This window comes from Dromiciops gliroides, chromosome 5 (genome assembly GCF_019393635.1).
Source record: "Dromiciops gliroides isolate mDroGli1 chromosome 5, mDroGli1.pri, whole genome shotgun sequence".
In the NCBI taxonomy this organism is placed as follows: domain Eukaryota; kingdom Metazoa; phylum Chordata; class Mammalia; order Microbiotheria; family Microbiotheriidae; genus Dromiciops; species Dromiciops gliroides.
In genome coordinates, this window is record NC_057865.1 from 92,438,752 (window position 1) to 92,464,435 (window position 25,684).

The 25,684-nt window shown below is 39.9% G+C and overlaps 2 protein-coding genes across 6 annotated transcripts in view; one reads left to right on the plus strand and one right to left on the minus strand.

Annotated features, from left to right (window-relative positions):
- WDR86 (WD repeat domain 86) overlaps window positions 1–8,032 on the plus strand; it is a 51,687-nt gene extending 43,655 nt beyond the window's left edge. For all 3 annotated transcript variants that reach the window (XM_043965802.1, XM_043965803.1, XM_043965804.1), the window contains 2 exons: window positions 4,977–5,080; window positions 6,374–8,032. In XM_043965802.1, the coding sequence (XP_043821737.1) occupies window positions 4,977–5,080; window positions 6,374–6,598 (329 nt within the window). In that variant the 3' untranslated portion in view covers window positions 6,599–8,032. The remainder of the gene's footprint in view (window positions 1–4,976; window positions 5,081–6,373) is intronic.
- Window positions 8,033–8,283: 251 nt separating this feature from the next.
- NUB1 (negative regulator of ubiquitin like proteins 1) overlaps window positions 8,284–25,684 on the minus strand; it is a 40,011-nt gene continuing 22,610 nt past the window's right edge. For 2 of the 3 annotated variants that reach the window (XM_043965800.1, XM_043965799.1), the window contains exons 9-15: window positions 22,388–22,574; window positions 19,124–19,231; window positions 17,037–17,189; window positions 15,874–16,020; window positions 13,432–13,527; window positions 12,472–12,652; window positions 8,285–12,247 (exon numbers count right to left, since the gene is read on the minus strand). In XM_043965800.1, coding sequence (XP_043821735.1) covers window positions 12,069–12,247; window positions 12,472–12,652; window positions 13,432–13,527; window positions 15,874–16,020; window positions 17,037–17,189; window positions 19,124–19,231; window positions 22,388–22,574 — 1,051 coding nt within the window. In that variant the 3' untranslated portion in view covers window positions 8,285–12,068. Of the gene's footprint in view, window positions 12,248–12,471; window positions 12,653–13,431; window positions 13,528–15,873; window positions 16,021–17,036; window positions 17,190–19,123; window positions 19,232–22,387; window positions 22,575–25,684 lie in introns of all 3 variants that reach the window. The other variant, XM_043965801.1, reaches the window with a different exon arrangement.

The following is a 25,684-nucleotide window of genomic DNA, read 5'->3' on the forward strand; positions in this document are numbered from 1 at the left end:
ATGGGGATGGCACTGATGTCTGAGAATAGAACCCAGACTGCTCTCAAGAGGCAGAGGATCTGACACAAAAAAAGAGGATTTGCTCTTTTCTCCTTCCTGTGTCACAGCCAGTGGGTGTGATTGACTCTGCTCCCAAACCCCAGTTTAAAAATCAGAACACTTGGTTCCCAGAGGTCACTTGAACAGCTTATTTTTTTCCACTTAATAGTATTGTATTTTTTCCAATTACGTGTAGATAGTTTTCAACATTCTTTTCATGAGATTTTTAGTTCTTATTTTTTCTCCTTCCCTCCTTCCCTTCTACCCTCCCCAGGACAGCAAGCAATCTGATATAGGTTATACAGTACAATCATGTTAAACATATTTCCACATTAGTCATATTATGAAAGAGGAATCAGAAAAAAAGGGGGAAACCTTGAAAAAGAAAAAAGAAAAACCCAAGTGAAAATAGTATGTCTCAATCTGCATTCAGATCCCACAGTTCTTTTCTCTGGATGTGGAGAGCAATTTCCATAATGTGTCTTTTGGAATTGTCTTGGATCATTGTATTGCTGAGAAGAGCTAAGATGATCATAGTTGATCATCTTACAGTGTTGCTGCTAAACGGTTTATAAGAAGCTGACTAATGGCTGTAAATCAAATCCATCTTCAGTTGCTTCATGTTGCACCACTTCTACCCACAACACCAGCACCAGTGTGTCCCATCTATGATCCCTGCAGCTTGAAGCAAACCTCACTGTCTTTATCCATGATGTTGATGGATAAAGAGCCTATGCTATTAATTCTTTTAAATAAGGACCCAAATAAGGCTAGTCCTTTTACATCACATCTCTGACCTCAGATAGGAAGCATAGAATTCTGTGTTTGGTAAACAATGATGTGATACCAATAGATCTCTGTGCTTTGAGTCAGTTTCTTCCTGCCCCCCCCCTCAATATTTTAACATTTTTATTTAAAGTTTTGAGTTCCAAATTCTATCCCTTTCTCGCTCTCCATCCCCCTCCCTGAGATGGTAAGCAATCAGATATAGGTTATACAGGTGCAATTATGTAAAACATTTCCATATTCTTTTGTACAAGAAGACTTGAATAAAAGAAGAAAAATGAAAGTTAAAAATGGCATGCTTTGGGGCAGCTAGGTGGTGCAGTGGATAGAGCACCGGCCCTGGAGTCAGGAGTACCTGAGTTCAAATCCGGCCTCACACACTTAACACTTACTAGCTATGTGACCCTGGGCAAGTCACTTTAACCCCAATTGCCTCACTAAAAAAAAAAAAAAAAAAAAGGCATGCTTCAGGGGCAGCTAGGTGGCGCAGTGGATAAAGCACTGGCCCTGGATTCAGGAGTACCTGAGTTCAAATCTGGCCTCAGACACTTGACACTTACTAGCTGTGTGACCCTGGGCAAGTCACTTAATCACCATTGCCCCACAAAAAAAAAAAAATGGCATGCTTCAGTCTGTATTCAATCAATATCAGTTCTTTCTCCAGGAGCACATAATATGCTTCATTGTTAGTCCTTTGGGATAATCTTGGATCATTGTATTGCTGAGAATACCCAAGTCATTAAACAATATTGCTGTCACTATGTACAACATTCTCTTGGTTCTGTTCACTTCACTATGCATCAGTTCATGTAAGTCTTTCCAGGTGTTTCTGAAATCATCCTGTTTGTCATTTCTTATAGCACAATAATATTCTATTACAATCACATACCATAGCTTGTTTAGCCATTCTTCAATTGAGCCATTCACTTCCATTTTCAATTCTTAGCCATTTGGGTCAGTTTCTGGGTTGGTTTTTCTGGAATTGAGAGGCAGGAAAAGTGAAGGATTTTCGACATAAACTCTTTTCTCTTCTCTGCCTGTTAAAATATTTCTTTTCCTTCGAAGCTCAGTTTAAGTGACTAGGGACAGAACTAAGACAAGAAGCCAGGTCTTCTGACTGTTGAAATGGAACCTTCCCCATTACATCATGATGCTTTTTGTGCCCAGGCCAGTAAGAACTGTGCCACATTCACATAGCTCTTTAAGGTTTGCAGAGGAATCTTCCCGTAATAAATCTGTGGGGATAGCTAGGTGTAGTGGGAAGTAAGGAAGACTTGGAATCCGAGGAACTCCGAATCCTGACTTTTCTATTACGGTTGTGGAGTTGTTTCAGTTGGGTCTGACTCTCCGTAACTGCAGTTGGGGTTTTCTTGGCAAAGATACTAGAGTGGTTTGCTATTTCCTTCTCCAGTTCATTTTACAGATGAGACAACTGAGGCAAATGGGGTAAAGCGAGTTGCCCAGGGTCATACAGCTAGTGTCTGAGGCCAGATTTGAACACATGAAGAGGAGTCTTTCTGGTTCCAAGTTCAGTGTTCTATCTACTGTGTCCCCTAACTGCCCTTTCTATTACTATTACTAGTCCTACCGTATTTATACTAGTATGGCCCTGGGAGCCTAGGATTCTTCATCTGTAAGATGAATGTGTTAGACTAAGGCCCCTTCCTTCTTTAAATCCCATGATTCTAGGTGGGTGGAGGGAGGAGCTTAGTAAGCCTGGGGGACCAAATATTATCCCCATCGGGCATTATCTGCACCGTTTGAATAAACTCCCCCTGGCACTGTTGCTAGGAGCGGGGACTAGAGGCAGGAGGAGACAGGGATCTAATCCAATCCCAACCAATGAGCACTTTATTAAGCCCATTTTGTGCAAGGCACGAGCACTCAGGTGCCAAGGTGATTTTTCTAAAGCATAGGTCTGATCATGTCACACCCCTGCCCCTGTTCCCTGGGTGCCTATGGCTCCCTATTACCTCCAAGACCAAGTCTAAAGCCCTCTGCCATGTAAAACTCCTCATAACCTGTCCCCTTCTTATCTTTTCCAATCTGAGGCCTCTCCACAAACTCTGTGATCCAGCAACATTGACCTGCTTTCACTTCCTCAAACATGATGATCCATTGCCATAATTTAATGTATCTGTGCCTTCTGTACCCCACACTGAGAATGCTTTCCTCACCTCTAGATTTCCCAGGCTTCCTTCAAGATTCCACTCAAATACCACCTTCTGCTGAAAGGACTTTCTCAAATCACCTCCCATTCACTGTGTATATATCTTGAATGTAGCTGGTTATTTACAGGTTGTCTTCCGCATTTGAATGGAAGCTCCCCAAGGTCAGGGACAGTGTTTGTGCCTTCATTTGTAGCCTGGCACATAGCAAGAACTTAATGAAGCTTGTTTTTTGCTTTTTGTTTTTTTGTTCTTTTTAAATTTAATATTCATTTTTATATAAAATTTTGAGTTCCAAATTTTCTTCTTCCTTTCCTTCCTCCCCTTCCCCCTTTCTAAGATGGCAAGCAATTTGATATAGGTTATATATGTGCAATCATGTAAAACATATATCCATATTCATTATGTTGTGAAAGGAGAACAGACCTAAAAGGGGAAAAGCACCCAAAAAAGAGTAAAGAAAGTGAAAGTAGTATGCTTCAATCTTCTTTCTCCGGATACAGAGAGCATTTTCCATCATGAGTCTTTTGAACTTGTCTTGTATCATTGTATTGCTGAGAAGAGATAAGTGTGTCATAGTTGATCATCATACAGTGTTGCTGTTACTGTGTACAATGTTCTCCTGGTTCTGCTCACTTCACTCAGCATCAGTTCATGTAAGTCTTTCCAGGTTTTTCTGAAATCCACCTGCTCATCATTTCTTGTAGCACAATAGTTTAATGAATTCTTGACTGACTGGGAGTACAAAGACAACACAAAAACCAATCCCTGCCCTCAAGGAATTTATATTTTTCTAGCATAATACAGATATCTAATATATATAACACATATGGTATATAATATTTGTATGCATATGTATATATGATAATTTGAGGAGCAAGTGAGCACTAACAACGGGGGGGGGGGGGGGGGGAAGGGAGTGGTTAGGAAAACCTTCCTTAGTTGAGCTGACCCTTGAGTGAAACTGAATTTCTGTCATTCTCCTCTCACAGAGGTGAGAGGAAGGAAGTGTATTCCAGGCATAAAAACATGGAATTGGGGAATGGAATCCCAGGTTTGACAAATAGTAAGCCCCTTGTCTGGACCACAAAGTGAGGGGATACTAGTAATGTTTAATAAATCTGAAAAAGAAGGCTGGAATGATTATGAAGGGTGAAACTGAAGTTTGTGTTTTATCTTTGATGTTAAAAATAAATTTAAGTTTATTTTAAAAATAAAATAGGAATAATCATCTATCAGTTGATCATCCTGACAATATTGCTATTATTGTGTGCAACATTCTCCTGATTCTGCTTACTTAACTTTGTATCAGTTCATAGACTTCTCAGGTTTTTCTGAAACCATTCTGCTCATTATTTTTTATAGCACAATAGTATTCCATCATACCATGTACCACAACTTGTTTGGCCATTCCCCGATTGATGGGTGTCCCCTCAGTTTCCAATTCTTTGCCATCACAAAAAGAGTTGCTATAAATATTTTTGTACATATATGTCCTTCTTTTTCTTTGGTCTCTTTGAGTTACAGATCTAGTAGTGGGATTGCAGGATCAAAGGGTATGCAGGTTTTTATAGCCTTTTGGGCAGTGTTCCAAATTGTTCTCCAGAATGGTTGGATCAGTTTATAACTCCACCAACAGTATGTTAATGTCCCACTTTTCCCACATCCCCTCTAGCATGTCATTTTCTTTTTCTGTTAAGTTAGTCAATCTGATACATGTGAAGTGGTACCTCCGAGTTGTTTTAATTTGCATTTCTCTAATCAACAATGATTTGGAGCATCTTTATGATTACGGATAGCTTGGATTTCTTCTTCTACATACTGCCTGTTCATATCCTTTGACCTTTTGACATGGTGAATGGTTCTTATTTCTATATGCCTATTTAACTGATGCAGAAAATGAAGTCTGGAGAGATAGAAGCCTTCTTGCCATCCAAGTGTAGTCTGTTGTTAGCCAATACCTACATGTGTTTATATTTGCAGTGTTTACAGGCAGTGGGGATGCCTGTGCCCGAGCATTCAATACTGAGTCCGGTGTGCTACAAAGGGTATTCCGGGGCCATACCTTCATCATCAACTGCATCCAGGTAGGGCCAAGAGACCTTCCAGGCTTGGAAGCCTATTCATTTGGTTATTAGAGGATAGAAAAACAGTTGTGGGCTTACTTTAGCCTTAGGAACAATTTACCATCTTCCACGTTCAGCCTCATAATCTCTCACAGACTCCCCTCTTTAGTTTTTTCATTTAACCCTTTAGTGTATGTATTATGGACTAGGCACATTCCCCTCTGAAGCTTTGGCTCTGATGCATAAACATGTAGATTTCTTTTAGGGGTATGTTGAGTTTTTATGGGGAATACCCAGTTTGATGAAATCACAGGCCATCAGAGTAGGGTCACAGAATCATAGACTTAAAAAGTACCAAACAAGCATATTGGGTTGACCAAAATATTCTTCCTAATAATTGAATCTGGCCACATTACTCCCCTTTCTCAAAAATGTTAAGAGGCTCCCTATTGCCTGAGATAAAATACAAACTCCTTGGCCTAGCATCGAAGGTCCTCCACATTCTGACCCCAATCTGCTTTTCTATCTGTATCTCCTGTCACCACCCTACCTCCATGTATTCACACAGCCATTCACCATGCAGGGAATGCAGTGCTTCCTCATCTCCACTTCTTGGAATTCTCATCCTTCAAGTGCCACGGCCTTCATGAAGGCTCTGATCCCCCAGCCGAAAGCAACCTCTCCCTCCTCATGTTTTCCTACTCTGTTTTGTCTGAAACTCTCTTTTGCTCTTATAACACTTGGCCTCATAGGTCACTTATATTTGGGTGCTTACGGTGTCCTCCCTACTTCACTTGAGCTTTAATGAGGTCAAGCCAATAGGAGCTTTTTCTAGGATGATAAAATTTAGAGGGTACAAATAATTTCAAGATTGTGCAATTTAAACATGTTAGGTTTATATTTTGACAACGGCTCTCATTATTTTCTTTCACATCATGAATTTCCAAGTTGATTTGAGGGTCATTTTCATTCTATTTGCTCCATTTATGACAAAGTTGCTAGCTATAACTCTGCTCTCCCTGGGTTACGGTCATAGCTCTTTGTTGGGAGAGAATGCATTCATGCTCCCTTTTGGTATCCCTACCACCCAGCAGTCTTATATAAGCACATATAAAGTGCTTAATAAATGTTGGTTTACTTGATTTGAATTGAATTGATATCTCTCTGCTCCCTCACGATGGTATATGATTAAGAATTTGCTATAGGAGAATTTCTACCCCCTGCCCCAACCGCCCCCTTAACCCCCATCCTGCCATGTGCTTCCTGGTATTCTGACCCAGACGAACAAGATGAAATATGACCGTGTTATTTCAGGTTCACAATGAGGTACTCTACACAGCCTCCCATGATGGCACCCTGAGGATCTGGGACATTCATGGAGTCTGCAAGCAAAATTTACGTAGCCGCCCCAAGAGGGAGGTGCTGACCCAGAACCGCAGCACCCCCAAAAGGAGCCTCTCCCAGCTCTTCAACAACAAAGTTGGCTGCACAGTGACTCCACCCCAGGGTGGGGAGTGTGAAACCATTGAGCTGCTGTGACCATGGAGTACAGAAGGGACCCTAGTTAGCCATTGGTTGCCCAAACCAAGCTGTCCTCTTGTTACCCAGCAGGAGGGAAGACTAGATGGTCCCAAGTTTGTAGTTTTGAAACTGTTCACAGTGAATGTTTGAAAATCCATTTCCTTGATGAGCTCAGGAAATTGAATATCTTGTGTGGTCATGCTTCATGTGGGTCATGATGGTGCAGAAGCCCAACTTCCTTGATTCATGTGCCTCTGGGACTTCTGGCTGGGACTAACAAAGGAGCCTGTAGGACTAGATGAGTCCCCTCAGTATGCTTATATAACTGTAATTTTAAACTATTTTTAAAAATTCTCTGCAACTAGCTGCTGCCCAGCACTAGAACCTGTTCTCAAGAAAACAAGAAATTAGGGGCAACTAGGTGGTGCAGTGGATAAAGCACCAGCCCTGGATTCGGGAGGACCTGAGTTAAAATCTGATCTCAGACACTTGACACAAGTTGTGTGACCCTGGGCAAGTCACTTAACCCTCATTGCCCTACCCCCCAAAAAACCAAGAAATTAAGAGAAAAGCAGGAAGATTCTGCCTTTATTAAGTTATCTAGCAAGGGATGAGGTAACAGAGGCTGCACTTTTGCTTTGGGAAGTTTCTGTCTCCCTTTTTCTCCTCTCCCTCCTCCCTTTTTCCTGCCCTGCCTCCTCTCTACATTTTCTCCCATTCCTCTCCTTTTCCTTTTTCCTCCATGTCGTTTCCTCCTCCATCATCACTATCGATTTCCCACTTTCTTTTCCTTTTATTTTTATTCTCTCCATCTGTTTCTCCCTTTCCTCTTTCCATTTCATCACCTTCCCCCAACATTACCACTGTAGATATCCAAGTGAAATGTTGCCGGGAATACAAGATTAAGCCTTTCTTGTGGGTGAGATTGGCTGCTGCTCCTTAGATACTTTAACTTGGCAAACCCCAGTGTCTATCCCTGTCATGGATCAACAACCTGATCTCTTAGTCAGAAATTCTGCTTGGGAATAAGGGATCAGACAGCAATTCCTCTACTCCCTGAATCCCCAAGTGAAGCCAGAACCTTAACCCCTGAGCTCAAGGAGAAGAGAGAAGGGACATTACATATATTTTTAAACTATTTCAAAAGAGAACCCTTGAGCCGTGGTTATGTATGTGATCACTGTCATGTTTCCATTTTGGTCAGTTTTCTGTGATGCGGGAACTTGAGAACTGAAATACATAGCATTTGCTAGTCATGCTCTTGATTTGCTTTTCTTTATTTAATCCTTTACAACTATAGTGGTAAGTTCTATGTTTTGTACAGAGGAGTGTAGTAAACACAGCTTAAGGAAGGCTGGGTGGTATGATGGCTTTGGAATCTAATCTCTTCCACTGGTCTGTTTTAGACCAACTTTTTTCATTTAACACGTGGGGAAATAGAGGCTCAAAGAGAAGTCCAGTGTCACATCATAAGTAATTAGGATTAAAAACCCAGATTTCTCCTGACTTTCCATCATACTATCCTGTGTTCCCTAATATCCATTCTGACTCTAAAATTCTATTTCATGATATCTTCCTCCCAGACTCTTCGGTTTGGAGCAACATTTGGCTTGTACTGGATCTTGTCCCTTAGAATGATCTAGCTACAAGTTCAGGACTGCTCTCAGCTTGATGCCCGGCTAGGTCTCTCAGGACACCCAGTTCTGCTTGTGTGTGGGTACCTGGAGTGACCACTTAACTAATCTGTGAACTACCCGCACAACCACGCTCCTCAGTTCATGCAGATTACCAGAGTTGATGAGTTTTGGTGATGTGGACATTTCAACAGGACCTGGAGGACTGTGTGTGATGACCACCAAATCCAGGAGGAAATGAAGGTCTGAAAGAATAAGGGATAAGCACTATAGTTTCCTGATTTGGGGTGGGGGTTCCCTTTGTTTTGTATGGGGAATGGAGAAATGATGAAGCGTTCTCTGCACCTGATAGGGAGACAGGCTGGCCAGACCCTTCCTTCTCCAGGGTCCTCAGTCAACATTTTTAATAGAACAATAATGTAACAAAGGTAGGTCATAAAATATAATAATCCCAACCTTCAAGGAATTTAGAACCTAATTGAGAAAGTTCAATGTACACTTTAGTAGATTTAAATTGTGCAGTTTATTAAAAGATGAGCAATAAGCATTGGGGTTTAGGGCAGAAAGATCTTTGAGGGTCAGAATGACTGGGGAAAGCTTCATGAAAGAATTGGGTCTCAAAGAATTGGGAGGGAGAAGAAGGGGTGGCTACATTGGTCCCCCTGGAGCAGGGACTGGGTCTGACATATTTTGAGGACTTTAGGTGCATCGTTCTATGTCAGGCACCATGGAGGATGTGGGGGCGAAAAAAGAGACTACTTTCAAAAAATGTACAAACTTGCTTATTGATGGGTAGGAGACATCTCAACATTTATTAAGTGCCTACTCTATGCCAGGCACTGTCTTATGAACTTACAGCTTGGAGTTGGCAAGAAAAAGCAGGGCAGAGCTCTGCCCTCTTGGATATCTGAGGCATAGCAGCTCGGGCCTGTGCACAGGATGACTGTCCATGGATCACCGTGGAGGCATCAAGCTGCTGTTTACTGTACCATGGGAGGTAAGAGGAGTACGTGGTGTGAACTCTTTGCCTCCAGCTGCTCAGGCCGCAGGCCAGTCAGAAAAGCACAGCAGAATGGGGTTGTTAGGGACCTTTCAGCTACAGAACAACTCTCTTCTCTTTTCCAGAACCTAGAGCTGTTTGGTGCTAAGGAATGAAGGCAAAAATTCATGGGTTATAAGTGTGATATAGCAGTGTCACACATAATACAGTATTTCCATCATCATCTGGATTTGTCAGAAATAGCCACGTGGATCTGCTGCCTCTTGAACAGGGAAGTACTCCTAAGGAAGGGGCTTAAAAACAGAACCACAGTGACACAATGGAGTGGTTACTGAGTGGCTCACCAAAAGAATAAAACAGGAATAATACTGAAAAAGGCATCCTTTCCAACCACAAGGCTGGCATCTGCGACTTCATGCAAGGTTCCAGCCAGCCTCTTCCACTCTTTTTTCCAGGATCGCATAGTCATTCATGTACTTGCTTAGGTTAGTCCTTTTGCCCACCTTTCCCCCTTTTATAGAAATTCTACCTTTTCTTAAAAGCCCAGGTTAGGCTCCTTTTATCCAAAAGGGCTGCTCCATTGGGCCCCCAATCTCTTCCTCTCTTCTTGATTATAGCATGGTTTCTTGAGGGGCAGTGGTCTTGTCTTAGGCCTCTTCTGTAGTACTTAACAGAGTGCAAAGAATATAATGGGCGCTTAAAAGACATCTGGGACATAACTGAAGGAACCAACGCACTCTTTCTCTTATGCTTTGCTAGGAGAAGGAATTCATTTACTCAGCTCCCCAGCTGTTGATTTTCTTTGGAACAGGAACTGAAAATGCACTTCCTAAATGGTTTAGAATGTCCAATTTTCTTCCTGACCCACTCATGCAACTGGAATGGGTCGGCCTGCTCCTTCCTCACCTTTCATCCAAGGTTCTTTACAATCCACATTCTTGCACCAATCTGAAAGGCAATTCATTATTCCAATAACCTGGTCTCTATTAAGATGTTAAAATATATAAATAAGTAAAACTGGTCCAAAAGAGCAACTCCTAAATATTGAAGCAAGTTCTTTTTCAAGGAATAGGCATTTCTTTATGTTTTGTTCTCTGTCAAGCCCTTTTGTGGGGCAATGCAGTAAGGACGGGAACAGGCTAGCAAAGTATGGCAGCTCTTTTTCCATTACAATTAAAACAGCATCTGTGAAGTTTTTATCTGTGCACTTTCCTAGCCCCAAGATGGAAGGCAATATGGAAGTGGCTTGTAAGCCGAAAACCTCGAAATAACTCAAAATAATTCCTTTAGGGTTTATGACAGTGTCGTGGAACAAAGAATGCTTATAGGCCCATTTATAGATGTGTATACTAGAGACTTTCCTGACTGTGGGAGCTTCCTCCAACGTTCTCCCAAACAAAATTTCTCTGTGACATACACTGCTACCACAGCCAGTTCTGAAGGTGCGGCACAACAAATCTGAAAAAATTCTTTTCCTTTTGGCTTGAGATTATATGAATTCCAGACCTGCAAAAAAAGTATAAAACTAAAACCTTTCCTCAGTTCTGATTAAAGATGTGGGGTCAGGACAAAACACATGAGGAAGACACAAACTTACAGCAGTTTAAATGAAGCTATGATTCATCCAGGAGCCACAACCCTTAATAGTTTTCAAGGCAGGGCCTTTCCCTCCAACAGTCTTGAAGGGCTAAGCTAATGAGACAGAAAGATCTCTCCCAACTTTCTTGTGATGTTTAAAGTGAATGACAAGTAATGGCCCTCAATCAAATTAAACCACTGTCCCAGCTGTTGTGGTTTCTGTCTCTTGACAATAACCACTGGGCTTTGGGGGCGGGGCCAACATTTTCCCTCAATTTGTGTGGATCCTACTGACTTTAAGAAGGCTGAGATGAGCCCAAGGCCCACCCATGTACTTGGTTTCATCTTTATATATGTTACATATGAACTCCTGGTGTTATGAAAATGATTTATTCATTCCTCTAAACATATTAACCGCATACCCTAAGAAATAAACTCTGAAATGTAAGTATACAAAAAAATCTATCATAAAATATTTGTTTCCACTACATAGTTTTCTCTGCTAGCAAGGACATGAAATGACAGTGCAAATTTGGAACAGATTAATTTAAAATGGTTTCTTTGCTTTCCATTTAATAACTGAATAATGTTTGTGTAAAGAAATTGCTGAATGTGTAAAAACTGCTGACCTGAATCTCAAATGTACATTTTACTATATAATCAAGGTATTTAAAAGCTCCAGACATTTACCATTATTGTATTCTCTCCCTGCAGCCCACTCATCTGCTCTTTTTTGCACATGGAATAGAGATTTAAAACACAATTTTAGTGACAGTAGCAGCCAAGTTGATTCAGGAAGGCACAAGTGCAGAGAAGGCAAGGACAGGTACTATGTGAAGAAAAGAGTCCAGAGCTCAGTCTGAGAGGAAGGAAGGTCAAGGTCCACAGCTACAAAGCCAGAGACTGTACTAGGGGTGGGGGAAAGCCTGCCTTTTCCAGACAGCATTCTCTAGCACGGTGGCCACTTTGCAAATTAAGCATGTAGGGAAAAGGAGGTGGGGAGGACAAGCTTGAATGAAGTCAGGAAATGGCAAGTTAGGCCAGAGCAGTCTCCTTTCTTTATGTGCCTCCCCCTGCTCCTCAACTATGAAACATTTTAGGGATTTTCTTGGTCCCTCCTTTATATTCCCTGTCCCCCTAGCCTGGGAATGATCACTCCAGTAGTCAAAGCAAGCAATAGGGAGGAATGAAAAAAAATGAAGGACTGTATTGGGGTTTTTTTTATACAGATAGAATTTATAAGCACAAAATTAAGGTACTTATTTCAATTTGTCATCTACTTTTTCTGGCTTGTTGATTTTATATTTTCTACATAGGATAAGTACTCGGCAATAACCAGTGCTTCATCTTCTAGAGTTGAGTCAAGATAATCTTCTTCATGTTCTGGAATATCACCCAAGATTTCATTGACTGCCTCTGTTTCCATATCTTCATCTGTTGAGGCACTAGAAGTACCTAACATATTAAAATGGGATAAAAAGGGAACAAAATCAAACAATGTTGGAGTCTGCTAATCCCATTCTCCTAAGTAATCAATGACTGTGCAAAGCTGAGAGGGGAGGTCCAACCTCCCCCCTGCAGCTTCTATTTCTATTGCTGCCAATACCAAAATCATGCTTCAATTCTCCTTTCTCAATAAAAGCATTTCCCCCTAATTAGGGGCTAGACCATAGTCTTACCAGCAGAATCTGAAGGGGATTTTGTGGATGAAGTTGAAGAAGAATCTTCAGATGGTATTTGTAAGTCAGGGGGAAGCGTTCCTTCATTATGAGCAAGTGTCTGAGCAGCCAGTTGAACATTTCCTCTAAATATCCTGAGAGCTGTCTTGGCTGTCTCAGCTTCAAAACCCATATATACCAACTAAAGCAGAAAAAAGGAGAATTACAGATGTTGATTAAGACCTTTGGATTTCTGTTTGGTGGTTGCTATAGAACTTGCTTATTTTTTTTAAATTTAAATGACCGGACCTTTTGTTCTTTATACTCATTATTTCCTGATATATCCCTATTTCCCCTCACTGAACACTCTGCTGTATGAATGAAAAGTTGACCCAAACTAGCCAACAGAACCACCATAATCTGACAGAATGTACACCATTCTGTAATGTAGGTCTCATCTCCTTATACTAAAAGTAAGGAAATAGGTTTCACTACGTCTTCTCTGGGACCACAACTGGTTAGTTCTAGGCTTATTTTAAAGGGATTTTTTTAAAAGATCGGATCATGAACATCAACTTTTCTCCAAATCATTGGTCTGAATTCTTATGCATCTGACTTCAAATAACTCAAATGGTGAATACATTCAAGTCAAGCATCTTAACTTCCCTTAGGAAGTGGAGTAGTTTTATCACTGCCTCTGGTTCTTATTCATTCACTATACAAGTGTAGTAATATTTTTGCTTAATTTATGAATACACTAGTTGCTTTCTTAAGTAAATGTGTACATGACAGGATAAAGTCATAAGTTGCTCCCTTGGTTTCCTCCTGCCAGGAATACACCCTCCATAGCTTCCCAATAGTTGGCTGTCCCCAAGGACAAGGGGCCAGAAGATATGAGGTACTGGCTCTGTCTGAGTCCCTATCTCTGCAACTCAAGAGATTCCTGCATGCTTCAAGGGACACAAAGGCATTAGCACTCACCTTATCAATATTTTCTTGAGAAACATGTTCCTGGTTGTTGCTAGTCTCAGGATCTGCATCATTTAGCCACCACATCTGAGGATTACTGAGAAGAATCTAAAATACACAAGAATAACAAGCTACTAATCCATAAGGAATATAAATGTCATTCCCCCATTTCGGCTCTAAAGCAGAGATCACAACCTAGAAGAAGCCACCTTTATATTATGCCCTTGGCAATACAAGCTTATTCATTCTAATCTTTTTTTAAAGAACTTTATCCAGTCTACTTTTAAAATGTCAAGCACTGAGGTTGACTACATTTTATAACTCTACAATACACGAAATGCTCCTGTTTCCAATGGCTTATAGAATAGAGAGTTTTTGTTTTTTAAACATATTTTTGATTTGCAAAGCTTGTCCTTCATGACTGAAGAGGACCAAAATTACTGTGATCAATGTATAACATACCTGCTATGGCCGATCATACCAATATGAGCTTGGAAGGCTCGACCACAGGTCAGGCACAAATAGCCTATGTGAGCGTTTTGGGAGGGAGACCTCTCAATCTGAACATCTCATGTTTTTGTTGTTTTTGAGCTACTACCATGTTGGACAGTCCTGTTCCAGTATCTCCCATGTTTTGCAATCAATACCAAAGCTCTTCAGAGAGACCCTGAAAGTGTCCTTATATTGTTTCTTCTGACCCTCATATGAGCACCTGCCTTGTGTGAGTTTTCCATAAGACAGTCTTTTAGGCAAACATACATTTGAACAACATGACCAGCCCATCAGAGTTGGGCTCTCTGCAGTAGTTTGAATGCTTGGCAGTTCAACTCAAAAAAGGACCTGACCAGGGGTGGCTAGATGGCATAGTGGATAAAGCACCGGCCCTGAATTCAGGAGGACCTGGGTTCAAATCCAGCCTCTGACACTTACTAGCTGTGTGACACTGGGCAAGTCACTTAACCCTCATTGCCCTGAAAAGAAAAAAAGAAAAAGCAAAGACGGACCTGACTGCAATATCTTATCTTGCCAGGTGATCTTCAGAATTTTCCCAAGACAATTCAAATGGAAGCAGTTCAGATTGCTGGCATGGTGCTGCCAGACTGTCCAATTTCAGAAGCATACAACAATGAGGACAGCACAACAGCTCTGTATACCTTCAGTTTGTTAGGCAATCGACTACCTCTTTCTTCTCTTCCACACTTTATTTTAGAGCCTCTCACATGCTGAGCTAGCTCTGGTAATGTGTGTATTAACCTCATCATCTATGTGTACATCCCTGGAAAGTATACTGCCAACAAATGATTTTATCCACAGCATTAGAAATTTCTCTATTTGTTGTAACTGAAGGTACCACATATGGATGGTGTTAGTGGAGAACCTCTGTTTTCTTGTTGTTACTTGTTTAGGCCAAAATTAGCACAAAGCAGCAGAGAATCAATCTGTACTTTGCTGCATCTCAGCTTCAGAGGCTGCGTCGAGTACACAATCATCTGCAAACAAAAAAAATCACACACCAACTCTCCCTCCACTTTGGTCTTGGCTTGTAGTCTTTTCAAATTAAATAATTTACCATTGATGCGGTAGCTAACCTTGATACTGTTTTCATCCTCGCTGAAGGCATCTGACAACATAGCTCAAGACAACATGCTAAAAACCATTTGACCAAGCACATAGCGCAGCTTCACTCCATTAGTGACTGTGAAAGTGCAAGAGCATTACCAGAACCTATGCAAGCATGCCATCATGAAACTGCTGGATAATACTGGTGGACTTCACCAGGCAACCAAATTTGGGCATGACCTTTTTAGAGGCCCTTGTGACTGACAGTATCAAAGGCCTTAGTTATAGATAGACAAACACTGTATGCAGAACTGTTTAAAAAAAAAATGTTGGGGCAGCTAGGTGGTACAGTGGACAAAGCACCAGCCCTGGATTCAGGAGGACCTGAGTTCAAATCCGGCCTCAGATACTTGATACTTAACTAGCTGTGTGACCCTGGGCAAGTCACTTAACCCTCATTGCCCCACCTGCCCCCCCCACCCAAAAAAGTCATTAGTTTTTAAATTGTACATCTTGCTAATATTAAGGGATCCCTAATTTCCTTATCTCTGTTCTAGAGACAAGAAAGATAGAAGGGGAGATGGGTTTCTTGATTAAGTATAAGGCTAGGTAAAGGAAAGAAATAGGTGCTGAAGGTTTAGGGTTTTTCTGGTGTTTTTTTGAAAGCCTATTTGCTTACAAACTAAAATAAACACCAAATGAGAAACAAAGTTTATAGAAAGCTTTAAAACCCTCAAGAAATTTTCCACTTGAGTTAATAGAACACATAGTACTGGATCTCCCAGGGTGGGTCATTTCCAGAGCTAGGTGGCCAAGTGTCCTTCAGTATAGTATGACATTTTAGAGAATGAGGCCTGTGAGGACCATATAGGATGGATGAATCCTTCCACTTACTTTGAGAGCTTCATCCAGGTTTCCTCTTGCCTGGTGGAGAGCTTCTTTTGCAGCGTGAGCTGAGTAGCCCATTCCTTTCAAAGAATTTATGTTATCCAGTCGTCTTTTTCTCTTTTCTTTTTCCTCTTTCTTTATCTGGGCAATTTCCTTTAGGAGACAAATCAAACACAATGCAGTTACAGTGACCAATAAATGTTCAGTACCATTCTTCGTGTGCCTAGCACACTAGGCACTGAGTTCAACTGCAACTCTAAATCTGAATCCTTTCCAATTAGTGTTCTCAACACACACAACCTCAAGAAAAACTATGAATTTCCTATTTATTTATTTATTTACTAAATGTTCCAGAAATGCTCATTATGAGTACCCTCACGTGAACAGACACTACAAAATTTTTAAAACCTTATTCTACTCCCTTTGTGTAGGATGGACTGGGGGAGGAGAAGGGCATACAGAAGATATGTCGGAGAGAATGGTTGCTTCAAAAGCACATAACAAGAACTGCTATTTAAATGTTTGTCATTCAATAGATAATCCTCACCAAATCTCCCTATTTCAGGCCTAGCCACCAGTATAAATTCAAATAGTTGAAATCATAAAGAAACTGTCCTTATCTTTTTCTTTCACAAGAGCAGACTGTATAACTGGGATCTTAGGAAATTTCCTATGAGGTTTTCTAAATCCATGCTCTATAATATAAATCTATGATTTAGGCATCCCCTAGGTTGCCTGGCAATGTAAAACAAAACAAAACAAAACAGCAGGGCAGTGTAAACCTCTCTTTACCTAATCTCAGTCCAGCCATGTTCCATGAAATACAGATATAAAGTAATAGACTTAATCTGTATTGCTCCAGAGAGCAGAACCAGGACTTGTTCCTGAAGTAATACAACTGTGAACATAAAACCTCAAATTAATCAAGTGATTCAATTTAAAAATGTGTGTTTTTCCTGTCGTGTTCTAACAATACATTATGATTAATATCTACTAGAAAACCATAATAATTCTCCACTCTTCTGAATCCAGGAAACAAGTCAAACAGGATAAACATTTCTCCGACAGTGATGGGGGCGTACCATTGTTCTGGTCTTAAATCTCGCTTCCTGCCCAAGGACCGGAGGGCAGAGCTTTGACAAACATACGAGCAGAGAATGGTACCGTACCTCTCTTCGGTTGGTAATGTGAGTGGCAGCATGATCTACATTCCCATCACAAGCCCTCAAGCCAAGTCGAGCTTCCTGTGCAGTAAATCCCAACTGTAACAAACTGTGAACTTTTAGAGGATCTATAGACAGCTCTTCATAGAGTTGTTGTGCCTATCAATGGGGAAAAAACAAAGTAACAAAATGAATATAAGAATGTTGATGCTTAACACAAATGTAAGGCCTAAAAAGAAGTTAGACCACAGAGCCAAAGTCAACTGGCCTTGGTGCATCTAAGAATTGGAAACATGACCAGTCAATGGTACATTATGAGCACCTAATATGTACAGAGCACTATGCTGGCCACCATGGGGAGTTACCACAGAAACTTGGGACACTGTATCTGCTACCTAAGCTTATGACAGAAGAAAAAGAAGTTGTGCTTGTCAGATCTATGTAATTCACAAGTAACAAATAGTCAAAAACAATCAGTTTCTAGGATCTTCCTGCCCTGTACTTACAACCTCATTTTCCACAATTTTTATAAATCTTTTCTTCTCTTCCACACTCCAACCTCATTTCCCAAATGTATGGCGAACCTACTTCACCAAGAAGACTGAACCCATTTCATGAGTTTCTTAGCTCCCATCCTTTGACTCCTTAAGCCTTTTTAGCATCATCTCCCACTAGCCCAAACTTCACTCAAGTGACAGAAGAGATACCCCCACAGAAAAAGCTAATCCTTCTACCTGTACCCTTAATCCCAAATTCCTTTATACTTCCTCTAGATTCCAGCTGTCATCCTCTCACTCACATCTCTTCAATATCTCTTTAACTGAATAATTTCCATCTGTGTACAAATAGGCTTGAGCTTCCTTAGTTCTTTAAAAAAAAAAAAGCTTTTGCTCAAAGCCCATCCATTTTCCATTTCCTCTTTCTCCTCCCCTCAATGCTAGACTTCTTGCAAATAATTCACATTTATGTACCACTTGAAGGTTTGCAAAACACTTTCCTTATCCCAAGTAGGTAAAAAGAATAATACTATGATCTCCCACTTTATAGAGAAAATGGAAACTAAGACATTAAGTGATCTCTCTGGGTTCATACAGCCAGGGTGACTAAGTCAGTATTTGAACCCAGGTCTCCTGACCAAGTGCAGCATTTTTTCTACTACACCTCAGTGCCTTAATTCACCGGCACCTTATATCTCTTTCTTCACTACCCCCTATCTCTTCAACCTCTTGTAACTGGGCTTACCCCGACCCCTATCTATATAAATCTACTGAAAATGCTCTAAGTCACCAACGACTTTCTCCTTGACAAATCCAGTAGATTTTCCTCAATCCTTATGCTCCTTCAAGCCCTCTCTCTGTATCACCGTCTCCTCCTTCACATCTCATATCAGTTACTAGGTCCTTTTGATTCCATCACAGTGATATCCCTCACATCTATCCTTTCACCTCTCACTATCACCACCCTAATTTGGGATCTTATTACCAACCATTTAGACTGTTAATAAGGCCTCCTTACAGATCTTTCCACCTCCACTCCCTCCAATATATTTATCATACTACAGCCAGAATCATCTTGTAGATCTGGTAGTGTCACTCCCCTACTCAAAAGTCTTCAGTGACTCCACTATGCCTCCTAATTATGCCTTTGCCTACAATCAAGACTCTCCCCAAAATGGTAGAACCTTCTCTTTTCAGTCTTATATCATTATTTCCCTCCAGGTATCCTGCCTTAGAATAGCCAGTCCTCTTTCCTACCCCCAGTCCCCACACCCTACGTGCCACATGCCTCTGTTCAAGCTCTTCTCCAAATTCCTTCCTTTCTAATCTTTACCTGTAAAATTTTAAAGCCTAAATCTAATGTCACTTTTCCCAGGAATTCCTCCAAGATCCCCCAAGTTGCTAATGACCTCTCTCCTCAGACCTAAATAAAACTTTGTTATGTGACTCTGTAATGCACTTATCATTTTACCATTATATTGTTATCCATATCATTGTCTTTTTACCCAACTAGTCTTTAAGCTTCCTTAATATAGTCTAATGTTTATTGACAAAACAAATAGTAGCTGAGTAACTACAAAGTGTTTCTCTTCTTACCTTATTGAGATATTCAGAAGCTTCCTCCCCATTACCACTATGATAGTTTCTTATTCCTTGAAGCAAGTAAAGTCTTAAAAATAGTACCTTCTCTCTCCCATAACTTCCCTGAAGGGGGAAAAAAAATATCCAAAAGTTAAAACGACTCTTTTACTTCTATAACTAGACATGTTAACACTTCCATTTAAATTCCTTTTTTCTTCTATAATAGCAAGAAACAAAGTTAATTTAAATACACTAAACCCTGTTGTCTCATTTTAATCAGAGCTAATAGGACAGAAAGAAGACAGGACTGATGGTTAGGAGATAACGATTCCCATTCCAGGTCTGCCACCAGCTAGCTGTGCTAGCTTGGGGAAATCACAATCTCCCCGTCTCATCTTCATCATAAGATGTAACACAAACTCGGTTTGGTTAGATTGAAGCACAACAAATTAGTTTTGCATCTGGGAGACAGATGAATGAACTTTTTAGCTTTTAAGGAGGAAAGTAGAGTGGGATGTGGAAGAGCAGTTGCACATTGTTGGTGAGGCACAGTGGCTAGAAGATGGACACTACATGAGGATTAGAAGGACTAATGAAAAGTCTGGAAGAATTCTCTAGAAAAGCTCAACCATTCAGTCTGAGCACTGGCTAAGAAGCAAAGTCTTTGGCTCTTTTGGGTCCAATTCCCACCTACCCTTCTTCTTCTTCTACCTTTACATTCAGAGAATAGAGCCAAGACACACACAGTGAAGATGTAGAAGCACACAAAGTCCTTAAGTGACTCCCCACTTGTGGGCTGGTCTAGGGTTGTGAACTTCCAATTATGATTAAAGTAAAAGGCTCATGGAAAAGGAAATTTATAGCTTTTCATATGATACTAGGAAACTAGTTTCTCTAAAATACTAAGTATCATAATGAAGCTCCCAGACACTATGGAAACCTGGTACTTAGAATTTGTCAAACCCTGAAGTAATGAACTCTTAAAGGTCCCTAGTAGTGAGGGCAAGACTAGAACCCAACTCTAATTTCTAGATAATGAAGATATGATAACTTCAAAGTACTATTAGCACTTGGGGGCAGCTAGGTGGCTCAGTGGATAAAGCACCGACCCTGGAGTCAGGAGGACCTGAGTTCAAATCCGGCCTCAGACACTTAACACTTACTAGCTGTGTGACCCTGGGCAAGTCACTTAACCCTCACTGCCCCAAAACAACAACAACAAAATCAAAACAAAGTACTATTAGCACTTTCTGAAATACCCAAGAAAGATAAAATTATATTTAGAATACTTTTAGTGTTATTTTACTGCATTCTGTTAATTCTTTAAAAATTGATCACCTGCATATTGCAGATATGTGCATTATCATTACTATCACTCAAAACAATTACTTTTATTTTATTTATTACTATTGTCATAGTAATAATGATATATTTTATTAATATAACATATTAATGTACAATTTATAACATAATTATATTATTTCTTTAAATATTACTAAAAAATTACCAAATATGGCCAATACAAATGTTAAAGACTTGATTTAAGGATAGGCTAACAGGAAGATGAAGAATTCAATAAAATTCCAATGCAAAAATGTAATGGCAGGATCATCGTTTGTGTTTTTTTTTTTTTTGCAGAGCAAGGAGGGTTAAGTGACTTGCCCAGGGTCACACAGCTAGTAAGTGTCAAGTGTCTGAGTCCGCATTTGAACTCAGGTCCTCCTGAATTCAGGGCTGGTGCTTTATCCACTTCGCCACCTAGCTGCCCCCATCCCTTTCCTTTTTTAAGGATTCTTAAAGATCATTTACTGCCATCTCTCCTTCCACCCCCCACACCCTCCAGAGAGAAATAAGACAGATTAAATGATGGGCCCAAAGTTACACTGGTGTAAGTGGCAGAGCTGGGACACAAACTCAGGTGCTCTGATCCACAGCCAGTGTTCTTTCCATGACACTATAAAGTCTTTCAAGCTCCTAAAATGGAGAGGCTCCATTTTGTAGTTAGTCTCCCTGCTATTCTTATGAGACAAAAAGACTTAGGTGACTGCTGTCTCAAAATACCTGAAGGACTACCATGAATTCAATTTTATACCTCACCAGAGGGGAAAGCTAAGACTAACAGGTTCTCAGTATATGGAACCAGATTTTTAGAAGCAAGAACTAAGAAATTAGAGTTAGCTAAAATGTCACGGGCTGCCTTATTAGGTAATGAGTGCTCTTTCCCCGAAGCCATTCAAGCAAAAGCTATTTGTTGGAAATACCATAAAAAGGCTCCATGTACTGGGCAGGGTTAGCATAGATGACCACTAAGATTCCTTTCAACTCTGAAATTCTGTAACCTAAGTAAAGCCAGTAAGATAGAATGGAAAGGGCACTAGATCTGTAGTAAAGAGACCTGGGTTTGAGTACAAGTTCAGATGCTTACTAGCTATTTGACCACAAGCATATCACTTAACTTATCTTAAAAAAGTTCCTGGGTCAGTAACTGAGTTCCATGGATCTAATAGCTCTGCACAGGGTTAAACCCCAAACCTCCACATGTGCAATATATTGTTAAACTTTAAAAAATTATTTTCAAATGTAGGCTGCTTATTTGTAAAATGGGGATAATTAATAATCCTTCCACTACCTACCTCACAGGGTTGTTATGAGGAAAGCACTTTGTAAAAGTGCTATGTAAATGTGAACTATTATATAAATGAGTTATTATAATAAAATAATATTCCTTGAAGTGAAGTAGTAGAAGAACTGTTAACAGAACCCAAATACTCTCCCCTTTGCAAGTCTGTGAGAAAATAGGGAAAAGAACAAAAACTTAGGAATTATAGAATGGGATAGAAAATCCTAAGCAATATCCTAGGAATTAAATGAATTTGTCTTAGGGAAAGTTAAGCAATAATTCAGTTGGTTAGTTTAAGCCAGTAACACCCAGAGTTGAGGCATATGTGACATACAGACTCCACAGGGGATATAAAAGTCACATGTTTCTTTTGGCTAATGGTGATTGCAAAAGTGGTCCCAGAGTTACATAACTGTGAATATCCTGAGTCTGAGTTCTGCATAGACAATAATAAAGACCAAAGACCCCACATATGCAAGATATTTTAAAGCCTTTAAAAATTATTTTCAAATGCAGTCAGAAATTGCAAGAGACTGCAAACTACTATGAAGCACTTCTGAACTAGATATGGTCTGAATCAGACATATACCCAAATTCTGTACCCATATCTAATAATATGCAATATAATCCCAAACAAACCATAGTTCAAATCAACATACTTTTATATGGACTAGTCTTTGATGGTTTTCCCCATAGCAGTTTTTAAAGCATTTTTGGGCCATATTTAGCTTTCTTTCTGCATCATCAAGGCATTCCAGCTGTCCCAGATGGAAGTAACACCACACTATATCCAGCTGAAGCACTGCATAATTATCTACTGTATCCAACAGTTCTCTGCAACATTCACTGTAAAAGAGAAAATAAATATCACTAGTCATCTGTTTTATGAAGATTGTCATGAAGTCAAGTTTTATTGAACTTTTTTCTAAATTAAAGCAGAAAGCAAGTTTATGGACCTTCAACTGTGTTTGTGAAGACCGGATATTTGTTCTCAACTATGATGGGGCGAGTTCTACTCCTTATGCAAAGCATCCAGGTCAGCTGTGGCTATAAGGTGGCAGGGAAAGCAGAGCTGGACTAGTACAAGGCGCCAATAATCTCTCAAGGTTCTGGTACCTAGTCTGCCACACTGTGCTCCACAATCAATCCCTTAGGATCTTTAAAGATTTTCTCTGTACCACTGTACTACATACACAGAAGTTAGGGACCACGGATTACAAGAATGGATTAGATCAAGATTTCTTAAACTTTTTTCCATTTCACAACCCCTTTTCACCTGAGAAATTTTTCTGAGACCCCAGTATACAGCTGTGTAAAACAACTATACATACTTTTTTACTGTTGTAATTTTTACCCCTTTAACTGTTGTAAACTTTTTGCCACTCCCCATTCAGTTACTTAACCTCATATGGGGTTGTGACCCAGTTTAAGAAGCTAGGGATTAGATGGGTAAACTGTGAGAAGATGTAGGTTGAAGATAGAAGCTTAAGAACAGGAAAGAACAACAACAACAAAATATATATATAGTCTAACCCCCTCAATTCCAACTAATTAAACAAAATAAAGAAGTGAAATAATTTGCTCAAAATAATACAGGTATTAGAAATACAGCTGGAATTTGAACCTAACTATAAATCCAGTGCTTTTTCTTCTAAACCATGATTGCCTCTATTATTCTAGTTCTGATAGAAAATATTGTGATCTAAAAAGTACTTATTTTCAATTTAACAGAAGGACCAGAATTTAAGAATATCTCAAAGGACTGAGCTGCATCAAGTGCATTTTTTTAAATCCATAAGGCAAAGAAAATAGAGATGAGGACAAAAATTTGTATTTCAAAGTAAAATTATTATAGTTTTGCATCAATTGATACACCCTTCTAGTGTTAAGTGATTACTAGATGAAAATTTATAATGCAAATCTAGGCTACTGGTCAGAATTCTCTTTCTTCAATGTCCAAACTATTATCTTTGTTTCAAGTTTTAAGATAATATTTTTTTAACTTAACAGATACTCTACTACAGATAGTGTCATCCCCTAGGCAAAATGTTAAGACTGACTTCATACTCTCTTCAAACACCTGTCAATGATTTCCTCCCATTTCTAGTACCAAATAATTTAGTGTCTATGATTTACACCTTCCATTCTGCTGTCTCTCCTGGGGGATGGGCAGTTAGATGGAGATATATATCAACAAGTGTGGTAAAAATTATTTGTGATAAAGATATATATTGGAAGTTATAGCTGAATCATTTGAGAGATTGCACATGCTACTGAAGCAGCTTTTGAAGGACCTCCTTTTCTGGGGAGGAGAATGCAAGGAATTTCCAGGACTTGGACTTAAAAGTAAGGGCAGGAACAAAAGTTCTCTCTCTCTGGCGATGGAGTGGGATTGAAAGGAGTGCACATGGTTTGGTGTTCGGTCTTTTCAAGGGTTCGTGGTCTAGCGGGCAGTTTGGGGATTTGGTGAGTTTTATAAAAGAATAGACTAAGCTTAGATCTAAGATTATTCATTTGTATTTCTCCTTATTTCCCTAATTGGTTTCAACTCTTGTTTAATTAATTCCCAAGCAATAAAATAAAAAACTGATCCATCATAGATTAAAGCTCAGTGGCTCCTTTTTCTTAAGGAAAGTTAAAGGGGGAGATTAATGCTCCGTATATCTAATTTGGCTCTCACACAAGCATTTATGAAGGACCTATTATGTGTCAAGCACTGTGCTAGGCACTGGAGATATAGAGACAAAACCAGAATCATTCTCACACTCAAGGAGCTAACATTCTTACTTAACTTACTAAAGCCATCTGCAATGCAACTTACCAGCCTAACATAGATTTAAATAATTATGTAGTCTTTTAGTACTAGTTTTTCTTGTCCTTTGGAAGGACCTCAAGTTCATCAAGCACCTAGAGTGCACCACTCTTTTTGTTGTTGTTGTTTGTTTGTTTTTTGCAGGGCAGTGAGGGTTAAGTAACTTGCCCAGGGTCACACAGCTAGTGTCAAGTGTCTGAGGCTGGATTTGAACTCAGGTCCTCCTGAATCCAAGACTAGTGCTTTATCTACTACGCCACCTAGCTGCCCCCAGCACCACTCATTTTAGCTTCTGATTTGGAATGCTTTGTGCTAGGGGCAGCTAGATAGCGCAGTGGATAGAGCACCGGCCCTGGAGTCAGGAGTACCCAAGTTCAAATCTGGCCTCAGACACTTAACACTCACTAGCTGTGTGACCCTGGGCAAGTCACTTAACCCCAATTGCCTCACTAAAAAAAAAAAAAAGGAATGCTTTGTGTTGACCATGTATTTGCAAAGAAAACTCTAATTTATAAAAACAGTTGGGAAATAAAATAATGCTTCAAAATATTAACCCGACTCTACAGACCAAGCACAGCTACAAAGGGAAACATTCTAAGGGGAAGAGAGGAACAGCCAGTAGAAAGGCACAAAGTTTGGAGATGATGTGTCCTGTATGAGGAAAAGTAAGGGAAATAGGGCATAATTAGGCTATAAAGATAATTTACTGGCAAGTTATAAAGAGCTTTGAAGGCCAGAGTTTATGTTTGATCCCAGTGGTGGCAGGGGGTAGGGGGTACACTTCAAGAAAATCATGTTGGTAGCAGTGTGAAGGATGGATTAGAATTGAGAGAGACTTGAGGCAAGAAGACCAATTAAGAAGCTCTTGAAAGTGAGATGAAGGCCTGGACTAGGGCAGTGACAGCATGAATGGAGAAGGGGATACTTAAGAAAGATAGTGTGAAGGTAAAAATAGCAAATTTGGCAGCGGATTGGAGATTCAGAATGAAAATGTGGGGTTTACAAACCTGGGTGGAAGGAGGGTGATGCCCTTAACAGGAATAGGTACATATGCCAATTATAGTAATAAAAATATATTTGGTCCAGACCAGGGATTTCATTTTAGGAACTACTGGTAGAAAATTTTCTTCCACTAATAAAAATC